This window comes from Canis lupus, chromosome 24, assembly GCF_003254725.2.
Source record: "Canis lupus dingo isolate Sandy chromosome 24, ASM325472v2, whole genome shotgun sequence".
NCBI lineage: Eukaryota > Metazoa > Chordata > Mammalia > Carnivora > Canidae > Canis > Canis lupus.
In genome coordinates this window covers 30,168,000-30,180,522 of record NC_064266.1, presented here as the reverse complement: position 1 = coordinate 30,180,522, position 12,523 = coordinate 30,168,000, and the positions used below count along the sequence as shown (strand labels likewise).

Sequence of the window (12,523 nt, the reverse complement as noted above, 5' to 3'; positions counted from 1 at the left end):
TTTATATTTGTTTCTGTATTTATCTATTTAGCACCTGTCTTTGCCCAATAGCATCTGTGTTCTGTGAAGGTCAAGGTTGTGACTGGCTCTTGTCATTGTGATTGTACATCCAGCAGAGACTGGGACATGTAGGTGCTCAATAAATATTTGTACAGCAGATGAGTCAACTGGGACATGTAGGTGCTCAATAAATATTTGTACAGCAGATGAGTCAACCAAGAAGAAAAAGCCAAAAATCTATTTAGAGGAGCAAGAGAAACATCATAGGAGAGGTGACATATGAACACCACTGAGCCTTGAAGGATGAAGAGGAAGTGGCCAGTGGAAAAGAATTGGGACACAGGGATATAGAGTATTGAGGAATGACTGGAGGGTGAAGATGAAGTAGTTGGTGTTTCCTAAGAGGAGGTGTGTGTGGAAGATGAGGCTGAATTGAAGCTTGGAGCCATAGCCTGTGAGTCTTTCATCCCCTACTCATAGGCTTGGATTTTCCCCTCTCTTAAGGAAAAAAAGGGAGGAGAATCAGTTAAGCTCTCTGGCTATAGGAATAAACATGATTTTTCCTGTATTACCGAGAGGGCTTTTTAATACTTCAATTTTGAATTCTGGTAAAATATAGATCCCAAAACTATAGCTTTGTGTTTCATTTCTTTCTACATACCTTCCTTCTATTTCCACTTTGTAGCTGTGTTTGCCAGGTGCTGGAAGACCTGTCTATACAGTTTTAAATTATTATATAGCATCATCATCACTGTGAACCAACCTATAGTGTCAGCCATGGGCTAAATACTAAGGATGCCATACTCCTCTGAGTTTTTACAACTTGATTAACTGTCCAGGTTTTAAATATCTGTGTTTTGGAGAAGCTCAGTTTTTCATTTTTCATCCAGGTTTTCAGAGCTGCCCAAACATTTCTGTAAAATACCATTTTTCATAGAAACAGTGAGACCTTTTTTTATTACTATTATTCCTTTGAAAACAAATGATTTGTGCCTAAGACAACTCTCTCCATATTATTTTCCCCCTAATGGAATGAGATTGGTTGGGAGTTCTGCCCCTACGGAAATATCAAAGCCTCTAGTACACACTCACTTCTAGTTTTAAAGTTAACTTTCTTATTGGATTTCCTTTTATTTCCTGCTCAGGCAGTGTGAGCAGAGCTCAGAGAGAGGCAACAGATCTGCTATATATCTTTTCAAATTTATGATTAAGAAGGTCACATATACATTTTTAAACATACTCCTTTTTGATAATAAATGAAGAATAAAATTTCGAAATGTCATCAGTAGTAGACCACTCATTTCTCTTTCATTGACGCCCTCCCCCTGCCCCCAGTCTGGTTGCCTGGTGATGGAGAGAAAACCCAACTGATCCAGTGCTACACTCTTCATTGTTTACTGTCTGCCAGGAATAGTCTGACTACTAGAAGAGAATGCCTGTAGCCAGAGTGCCAGGGTGGCTCAGTGGTTGAGTGTCTGCCTTTGGCTCAGGTCATGATCCTGGGGTCCTGGGATCAAGTCCCACTTCAGGTTCCCTAAAGGGAGTCTACTTCTCCCTCTGCCTATGTCTCTGCCTCTCTCTTGTCTCTTGTGTCTGTGTCTCTTGTCTCTTGTAAATAAATAAATAAATAAATAAATAAATAAATAAATAAATAAATAAATAAATAAATCTTTTTTAAAAAGAGGAAAGAAAGAAAGAATTCCATTTTAGGTTACATTTGTCTTCAAATTGTGGCAAAATGGGGGAGATAAAATTATCTTTTTGGTGGGATTTCCTGGATTCAGATTCACTCTTCCTGCTTCTCCACTCTGCTCTCTGCTTCCAGAGCTAGATCTGCATGGACTCCAGGCCTCTGGCTTCCAGTTGGGTTTAGCTAAGAAGAGCCACTGTTCAGAGGTTAGGATGTAGTCAGGGTGTTTATACCTCTGCTTCCCTTCCTGGGAGGAGCAGCTAGATCCTTTGAGAGAAGACTGCTGCTTCTGGGCAGGTAGTCTTTCATTTTCACAACTCCCTCCTTCTGGGTTCTGGTCACTGCTTCTTCTGCTTGTCTCACTGGACACGTGGGTGGCCATCAGCTCACCGGTCACTCTAGTGGACCTTGGGTTCCCCTTCACCCTTCTTTCGTCAGTAGTCCTTTTGCACATAAACTCCCCACTTGTCCCCACTTGAGTGTGCCATCTGTCATTTTTCTGTGCGACCCACACCTAGATTGAGTGACCCATGTGAAAAGGATCACTATCATACCATCAAACCAGAACTCATCCTAGATGAACTCCTCTAAGATATTTCTGTATATAGGATTATTCTTTCATTTCAAATCTCCTCTGACAGGGAGATCATTACCTCTTGAACTGCGTATTTCTTGACCAGGCAGCCTCCATTTTGGAAATTATTCCCTACATGGTGTTGTATTTGACATCTCTGAGAGATCTGTTGTTTCTGTGTTGAGGTAGGAGTGATCAAGGTTGAAGTTGAAGCCAAGACCTATGGAAAATGGAGCAAGAGACCTGAGGGAATTTATCCCCAAGATTTAAAGTACCTATCAGCTTCCATATCACAGGAACAAAATAACTATATTTAGAATCAGAAATGTGGGGAAATCTCAGAGGAACCATGTTGATTTTTTTTAAATATTTGAAGAACTGTGATATGCAAGAGGTGTTAGTCAAGTCTTTGTATTTCTAATGATCTCAGAACAGTCAGTTAAGATTTAAGAGAATTAGATTTGAAATCCACATGAAGAACTTTTTAACCCTTTAGCTTCTGGGGGAGGTGTTAAGATCTATACCACTTGATATCCAGGGATTTCATGGTGGGTCTCTTGGACTGTTGTTGGACCAGTACAGTTGATATAAAAATAAGAATAGCAGTTGCCATGTGTTGAATGTTCTCTGTATGCCAGGCACCGTGCTCCATGTATTTCACACTTGATCTCATTTCATCATCATGACCCTCTGGGGTTGGTCCTGTTGTCTACCACAGTACATAGAGGGTAAGTTCAGAACTTGAAGAGGTTAAAGTAATTACTGGGGTCATGAAGCCAGCACATAGCAGAGATAGCATATGTACTCATGCCTTCCTGATGCCAAAACCAATGGTTTTAATCTGCAGTGGATGATGTCAGAATGACTTGAACTAGGTGGCCACATACAAGCCTAGCCCTTGTCCTGCCTCCATGAGCAAGGGCCTCTGTGTGCTTTTATCAGATCTTGAAATAATTCTAATTTCCACCAGGGTTTGGGAGCCACTGTTTTAAACTAGTATTATTATAAATGCAATCTGGTTCTGAGGATCTTTTATTTCTATGAGAATAATTAGTCATCAAGTTCAGCTTCCAGTTTTCTCTTTTGAGCTACACGACTGTCTACCCCCCCCCACCCTCACCCTTCACCAACTACCAGCCCCTACTTGAGTCTACCATTGTTTGGTGTATTATTTTGCCATCGTCGTCCCTCTGAGAAAGGTCAGACTCCATATTGAACCTCAGTCAGAGCCTTAGGAACAGAAAGATCCATCCAGCCTCTTTCTCCCTTTGGAAGGAGAGCATGGGAAGCATCATACAAGTCTCACTGATTTCCCTTTTTTTTTTTTATAAATTTATTTTTTGTGTGTGTTCAGTTTGCCAACATATAGAATAACACCCAGTGCTCATCCCGTCAAGTGCCCACCTCAGTGCCCATCACCCAGTCACCCCCACCCCTCGCCCACCTCCCCTGCCACCACCCCTAGTTCGTTTCCCAGAGTTAGGAGTCTTTCATGCTCTGTCTCCCTTTCTGATATTTCCCATTTTAAGCTCAAATAAAGAACAAACCTATTGCTGAAGGTGAGCCAGGATAAGTTTCATATTTCTGAGTAAATGAAAGCCATTAATAGTTTTAGGAGGACTTAGGCTTATTTTTCCTTGACATTGGAGGACCTATCTTGACTGTTTCTGGAGAATGAATCAGGTTTGGGGTTTAAGGATGATGAGTGGGGAAGAAGAACAATCTAATCTTCCCAATGCTTTACTATAACTGAAACCATCTGACTGTGATTTTTTCCTCTTGCACATGTCCCAAAGGAAGCTGGCCAAGAAGCAGAAGGAGACGCAGAGTGGAGCCCAGAGGGAGATGGGGCCTGTGGCCTCAGCCGACAAACCCACTACCAAGCTCAGCACCAGCCGCAATGATGAAGGCTTCTCCTCTAGCTCTCAGGACGTTAATGGATTCAGTAAGTTGAGCCAACTAGGGGGAGGGGAATGTCCATGATCCACCTTGACCCTGGTATCTCTGCTGTGGACCCCTCACAGTGGTCAGATGCTATAGGACATGGGCTCAGGATGCTTCCCTGGGATGTTCAAGGATGAAGGTTCTCCTTGGATGACTTGGAGCAGAGTTGAGTGCTTAGGGAACTGAGACTCAGAGAAGCAAATTCTCCAATGTCCCAGGGCTGATGAGTAACATATCCAGACCTGGAACCTGGGTCTCCCATGCCTGGCCAATTCCAAGCCACAGCCAGTGTTCCAAGTAGTATTCAGTCAAGAGCACCTGAGCTCCCATGCAGAGTTGATACAGGATCCAAGCCGATAGAAATGGCTAAAACATCAGGGTTCACCCTAGTCCAAAGGAGAATCTTAAGACTGGCAACATTTAAAGCTACCTTGGTGGTCAGACTCAAGAGAGCTAACTTTAGTTCTCATATTTCTTTGACCCAGTCTTCCTCCAGGATTTTTTTTTATTTTTTTATTATTTATTTATGATAGGCATACAGTAAGAGAGAGAGGCAGAGACACAGGCAGAGGGAGAAGCAGGCTCCATGCACCGGGAGCCTGACGTGGGATTCGATCCCGGGTCTCCAGGATCGCGCCCTGGGCCAAAGGCAGGCGCTAAACCGTTGCGCCACCCAGGGATATCTTCCTCCAGGATTTAATAGAAAGGCTAGATCTCCCAGCCTCTGCTCCAGATGGGGCATTCAGAAATTCTAAAGGAATATGAGCAGAGACAAATGTCCTCCACACACTGTGCCAATGGCAAATGGAAGAAGCCCTAATTCATAAAAATCACATAGATACGATCAGTTTGGGGTGGTAGGGAGTTTATGAGAAAAAATGAAAAAAAGGAAACAAATATTTATTGACCATCTTTGTCCTCTCCACACCCTATAAGAAGATACTTTGTATGATTGTTCCCATTTTGTAGATAAGGCATCCAAAGTCCTGTGCATTTGGCCGACCATCTCAGAATAACCTAGCTAATTCCTGATGGATCCAGGTTCTGAGGGTAACTCAGATCCTTGATTGCTAACCTCAGGGCAGCACAGAAGCCATCCGAGAAAGTTTTCAAAGAACACACATCTAGGCCCTGCACCTTACCAACTAAATCAGAATCTCCAGAGGGAAGAGGGAGAGGGAGATGAGGGGTAAGGTGGGATGTGGATTTAGTAAAAGCCGGTTAGACGGTTCTTAGAGGCACATCGGTTAATAACACTGAACTCTGAGGGAAGCAGTAGCCATTTTCAAATATTGACATGCTGCCTTAGGAAAGAGATTAGTTTTAAACCTGTAAAAACGTTGAAAAAGTAAAATGAATACTCCTATACTTTGTACCTAGATTCACCATTTATTCACACATATTCTCTCTCCGTGTGTGTGTATATGTATATATTATATAAAAATATATATATGTATATATATATAATTTTCTGAACCATTTAGAAGTAGGTTGCAGACATCATGACACTCTATCTCCAGAGAATCCAGCATGTGCTTCCTAAGAACTAGGACAGCTCTTCAACATAACCACTATAAAATTATCTTACCCAAGAAATGTAACCTTATTATACTATCTAATATACCTCAGTTATACAGTCTACAGTTAAATTTCCTCAGTGGCCCCCAAATATTTAGTATTGTTGTTTTAAAGATTTTATTTATTTATTCATGAGAGACACAGAAAGAGAGAGACACAGGCAGAAGGAGAAGCAGGCTCCCTGCGAGGAGCCTGATGCTGGACTCAGTCCCAGGACCCCAGGATCATGCCCTGAGCCAAAGGCAGACACTCAACCACTGAGTCACCCGAATTCTCCTGTTGTCGCTTTAATCCAAGGTCCAGTCAAGGTGCTCACGTAGTATGTGGTCATCATGTCTCTCCATTACCTTTTATCTAAAACAGCCCTCCCTTCTATATTTTTTCTTTCAAAGTGCTGACATCTTTTAAAAGTCGAGGCCAGTTGTCCCATAGGATGTGACACAATTCAGATTCATCTGATTTTTTTCGTCATGATCACATTCAGGTTAACATGTTGACAAAAATGTGACAAAGGTGGTATCATACACTTCCCTTTGCATTGTATCAGTAGACAAACGCTATCCCATTGCCCGTTGTTGGCAATGCTAAGTCTGCACACTTCTTAAGATTGTGTAATGGCTTTAAAGACAAAGTCTAACAGTGCATACTGATTATTTCATGAGCAAATATTTAACTTCCGTTTTCCTCAGAGAGCAGAGCAAGTTTGCAGTCTGCCTACCCATGAAGCCAGTCCTTTTTCCTTTCTCAACCCAGATGAATCGCAGAGATTCATACCTTCCCTCAGGACTAGGAAAAGAGGATAGTGGCATAGGTGGCCAGGAGAGGCAGAAAAAGGGTTGACAGAAAAATGGGTTTGGTGTGTCGTCCTTAAAGAAAGGCTCATCCAGAGCTCCCCAAGAGTCTCTGCCTATATTAGTCTGTCACGGATTCTCCAGCTTTTGGCCTAGGGTCTGGGAAGTTTGACAAGTTTAGCTGATAGGACATCCTGGTCAAGTGATACCCATTCACCTAAAACCTTTCCTGGATAGGCCACTTTCTTGTACATACTTTTCTCCATTTGTAGAAATGCCCCAAGAAGACTGAGTGCAAAAATATTATAGTCAGGGATACATGACCTCAAAATTATAGGTATTTGAACTTAAACTTTCTGATCTCAATTGAAAATCTGAGTAACACCAATTTCTTGGATTTCAAGGGGAAACATCACCACTGTTTTCCCCATGGGCTAAAACTTAGACTTTTAAGAGGAAAGCACCTAAGACCAAGGTAGATTAGCCAGCCAGAGGGGAAGAGGAATCCTATCCAATAGAATCTAATAGGACGTCTTCAAGTCCAGAGACAATATTTCCAAATGATTGATATATGTGTGTGATTTATACACACACACACACACACACACACACACACACAGACATACCCATATGTACAGAGGCATACACATATATACAGACATATATGTATATACATTTTAATGATATTGCTTTTAAAAAGACAGGGAAAAACATTTCAATTGGCATTATACTCAATTATTAAGAAATTTTGCATTTGTATGAATCACTGAATATTTTAGGACTCTATCTATGCTTCTGGTGTCCTCAGGCTACAGCCACAAACACGCTCTGGGGATTCTTTTTAATGCCCTGGAATGCATCAGGTACCTTTTAAAATGCCCTGTGGAACTACTGGGATGAGATTTGAGGGGAAAAAATGTAAGTAATGCTTACACTAGAGATGTAGAAATTGCTTCTGAAATCACCCTGATGTATGTAAAATTGAATCTATTTTCGCGGCATTAGGGAAGTGACTGTCTGGCTTCTGCATCGGCTTTAGGAGGCCCTGAGATGATTTGCAAATGTTGAGGAAGCACGGAGAAAGGCAGAGCACAAGAATACATGTCACATCAGAAAAGATTACAGAAGAATGTGCCCTGAGCAATTATTTCATTATTGAACAGGTGGGCTCTTGCCTAATTTAAACTCCACATCTCCCTGCATACCTTGATTTTTTTCTGGGGCTTTCTATTCCAAATGACTGCTAAATTCTGCGGCAACCATTCAGTCAAACCTGTGGATTTTGTATAGGAACAATGACCTCAGGGCTAGAAGGGTGATAGGGCTTTGTCAGCTACAGGCCTGGCTTTGGAGTACTGCTGCATTCTTGAGAAAAGCGTGCATGTCACATTTCAAGGACAAACAATGTGCATTGTTTTCAGTTTAAAGAAATGCCGGCTTTTATTAAGTAATCTCATTTTGATCTTATTGCTCTGTATACCTGATTGTTATTTTTTTTTCTGAGATCTTTCGCTCACCGGGATAATTTTCCGCATCTTTCTTCTGATGCTGTCTTTTTATATACATGCTTACATCTTCTTCTTTACATCTTTTGTTCACAATGTCATCTTCTCCGTGTTCATTTTCAGTCCAAATCAAAGTGCTTCAAAACAAATCCCTGTTGAATTTCTATGATAGTGATGCTAGCAGGCCAGGTCCAAGGACCCAGAGGGGGTCCCGCAGGACCAGCAAAGAGGGTCCCTGGCTGTGCGCCCAGGATAGAAATCAAACATGAGGCAGCAGGAGATGAAAGCAGAGTTTATCGAAGGTATAAAAGAGAGTGCAGGTACAGAGTGTCCAGGAGACTCAGAAAGGAAAAGAGATAGTCTTATGTATATTTGGGGCCTGGAGCAGGGGGCGTTATTGAAGATGGTGGTCTGGTATACATGTCCACTCAGGCATTCAGGAACTGGGTAGACTAAAGACAAGAGAATAATTGTTATTCCTTGGAGCCAGGGTATCCTGGCATCAAGATGTCTAATGGCTGTTCTGGAATATACATATGATACCTTCATCTGGTCCTTCTCACCTGGTCCTTAGATGCTATCTGTTCTAAGGAAATCACTAACCCCTTGTCCCTTACAAGGGAGAACATACACTGTTTGCATTCTTAGGTATGTATACAGTAGTGTCTTGCATATAATACGTGTTTCTACTGAGTTTTTCATAGTTTACAAAAGTCCTTTTGGAAAATAAGGACCTGGAGCCAAAGGTCCTTATTCATGCACCATAAGATAGCTTGTACATTTATTATACCCTTATTCTACATTCAAGAAAATAGAGGTTCGGAGAGACCCTATGCCCCAAATCACATAGGCATTTGCAAAGTCATATTAAGGATCTGTTTCTCTTGATGTCAGTTTGGTTCTATTCATCTAGCTCTGCAAAGAATTTGGGAACATATTCTTTAAAAGTACCTACAGTAAAACAGTAATAAGAGAAATAAATAATCAAGATCAGGAACACATAAACAAAGACAAGAAGATGGAGACCAGGTTGGATTAAAATATAATTGTATTAGATTAAAAAGTAATCTAAATATGCAGGCTGGTAACTTTCAAATTCCAATTTGGTTTGAGCTTTCTAGTAGCAAAAGCTCAAATAGGAAAGTAACTTTCATTGGTACTTGGTACATACTAGACCAAATGCTTTATATAAATCCCATTCTTAAGTCTCCTAAGAACTCTATGAATTAGAAATTATTCCCACTCCAAAATAAGGGAACTGAGTTTTGGAGAGCTAAAATAAACAAGCCAACATCACACACACAAAGAGTGGGGATGGGATTAGAAGCCAAATGGGGTCATTGGACTGCAGAACTAGTGTTCCTTGTCTTGTACTATGAATGGTAGCCCACCACTCACCAGTCTTACTGGTGGCCACTGGTGGCTAGGAGAAAAAGCGAGTGCCACTCTTCTCTGGATGGCCAGCCAGCTTTTCTTCCATGTGGGCAGAAGCTGCTGCCATCACTACGTCCCACATGGAGACCTGGGGCTGGGCACTGACATGGAGCTGATCAGATTCCCTCAAGGTGCCAGGCTCTGTGATGAGCACATTCAAATACACATCTTCATCTGTCCTCACAAAACCCTATGCAGTGATAGGCTTATTATCAGACCCATTTTACAGTTGAAACTGGTGCTCTGAGATATTGAAAAATCTTCCTCAAGTCACATGATGAATAGAGAGGGAGGGTCTGAACCCCAAGCTAGATGTTTGACTTTCAGAACCAGATATCTTTGTTTTTCCTCTAATCTTCACCTTTCTGCCCACCACAAGGCTAGGTAAAGGAGAGAAAAGAGATGAAGGGGACTAGCCCTGCTGGCTGGTAGGACAGTGCCTCCTCTCAATCTCTTTATCCACTTGAGAGCCCACAGGAAGGCAGCTGCCAAGTGGATGCTCTAACAGGCAGGATCTGTGGGAATTGTCCCTCTAGGAGTCTCCTAGGAGGTGGGACTGTAGACCAGATGGCCCCATCCTCAGGCATTCCTTATCTGGACCAAGCCTTAGATAGACACATAGAGAGGGGAGCAAGGGATGGCCCTGGGCACAGAGAGCTCATAGCCTCTGAGGGGAACAGGTGGTCCAACCACAAACATTTGTGCAGAGCCCAACAGGGGCTGCAGTAGCATTCTGCCTGCAAAAAGAACCACAAGACTCTTCCCCTGACTTTGTACCTCCAGTGCAACCAAAAATAATATCTGACAGCCTCAGAGCTTGCAGTGGCCTCAGAGATGTTTGCTGCTGCTGAAAAGGGTTGATTCTGAAACCTGATGTCCTCCATGACCTTCAGCCACCAACCTCCTAAAAGGATGTCCTTGCCAGTACATCAGGTAATGTCCAAGATTGATACCCTGCAGGATAGCTTGGCAGAGATGGGGCGGGCAGAAGGGAGCACCAGGCAAAATTTTAACCTGATTATTTTAGGAACATATTATATAACTAAGGCAATTCAAATAGGGAATACAGATCATGACTTTAAAAGTGTAATGACTGAGGCTGCCTTAAACTCCTTAGGAAAAATCCTTCACCCTTTCAGAAGGATGTTGAGCCAGCTGGAGAAATGGGTCTCTGGGAAAATTGGTCTGGCTGTGACCCTCCGTTTGGAAGCTATGCCCTTGATGATGTATGATGTTAGAGATTGCTAGTGATACCTTCACTCTGTTCGGCACCTGCTGGGGAAGCCATTCTGCTAGATGCTGAATTATCTCTACTTCTTAAAGTATTGCAGCCAGGTAGGAATTACTATTCTGACGTCATAAGGAAACCTAAACTCCATAAAGTGAAATACATTTCTGCTATCCCATCTTTGCAATACTCTGACTTGACCTGCCTTCCTCTTCTTAAAACCCTTCAGTGGATCCTTGTAGTTCCCAAGGGAGAAGCTATTGTCCCAAGCATGGACTCATTGACTCTCCATGGCTGCTCACCAGTGTGTATCCCAACCACTACCCAACCCTCTGGCCCATCTGATACCCACTGAGTAGTTGTTTGAATGTATGAATGAGAGAACGAATGTTGGACCTGGAACTCCAATGAAGATCTTCTGGCTCTGAGCCCATATCTGCTTCCAGCTCCTTTGGTAGTACATTCTCTCTCCTGTTACATTGCAATGTGTAACTTCCATCCATTCATTCTTGGTTTTGTACACAAGTATGTATTGGTCAGCAACCATATGTTGGCCCCTTTTCTGCCCTCCAATGTCACATAAGATAGTGAAGCCAGTCTTTCTCTTCCAGCAGTACTCACTCCCACTCCATGCTGTTGGACTGTGGCCATGTGTTTTCCTGCAGGTCCTTCCCTCAGACTGAGCAGCTCACAACAACCATCAGTCTTCTTTGGGATACATTTCTGTTTTCTAGTTTCCTCAAAACTTCAGTTGGCACCTCTGTCTCTATTTGATCTGTGTCTATGGAGTACATGGTCTCCAAGATGAACATGACTCTCTGCATTAGGTTGAATTACTGGAAGTTTAGAGAGCTGCTACCACCCTTCACTCTGGATTCCAAACCTGGGTTCAGAATACATTGCTCACATTTGAGTGAACCTCCAGATGTCCATCACATATCTCCCTAATGCAGAGCTCATGACTTCTAACTAAGGCTGACTCATTCAGCCCAAGTAAGATGATTTGGGGGGCCTAAGTAAAGGACTTTATATTTCTTCTGTTTTATATCTTCTTGTTAGATTTGACCCCGTTATCCCAGCCTACTAGGATATTTTTTATTTCTGATTGTGTCAGCTGATGAGCTCACTTAATTCTCCCAGTTTGGCGCCCCAAAATGTACTAATTACTAGATTATTATTATTCATAATGCCAGGTACCATCTATTGAACATTAATTATGTGCCTATTTCCAGATGAGTATTTTATATGCATTTTCTTGTTGGGAAGATTAAGTAAATGTTAGATTGTCCCTGATGATTTACAAGTGAGAAAACTGAGGTTAAAACAGTAAGAGCTTGCCCAAGGCTCGTGGCTCTAAGTATCAGAGCTGGAACTGAAACCAGGATCTGACATGCCTAAAAACCAAGACAACTCTACTAAGCTGCAGGTGTTACTCTTCCCATTATATAGAAAAAGAAACTGAGGTCTACAGATACTGAGTACTGAGTCATTTGCTCAAAGTAGTGGTTCTCAGAGTGTGGTCCCCAAATGAGAAGCATCAGCATCACGTGGGAACTCTATGGAAGCAACTTCTTGGACCCTACCCCAGACCTACTGAACCCAAAGCTCTGGGGATGGGGCCCAGCCATCATTGTTTTTAACAAGCCTTCCAGGTGATGCTGATGCACATTCAAGTTTGAGTCACTGACTCCAGGTTAAGCCTGGGACTGTCAGACTCCAAAGGCCTTGCTCTTTACGTGCCAAGTTGTCTCTGATAATAGTAGAGTTACAGCACACTGA

General features: G+C 42.3%; 1 protein-coding gene across 13 annotated transcripts in view; it reads left to right on the top strand.

Annotated features, from left to right (window-relative positions):
- The window catches only part of PTPRT (protein tyrosine phosphatase receptor type T), a 1,044,320-nt gene that overhangs the window by 900,808 nt on the left and 130,989 nt on the right, over positions 1–12,523 (top strand). For 10 of the 13 annotated variants that reach the window (XM_035705859.2, XM_049100205.1, XM_035705866.2 and 7 more), the window contains one exon: positions 4,061–4,209. In XM_035705859.2, the coding sequence (XP_035561752.2) occupies positions 4,061–4,209 (149 nt within the window). Of the gene's footprint in view, positions 1–4,053; positions 4,210–12,523 lie in introns of all 13 variants that reach the window. The other 3 variants (XM_049100203.1, XM_049100206.1, XM_049100204.1) reach the window with 1 other exon arrangement.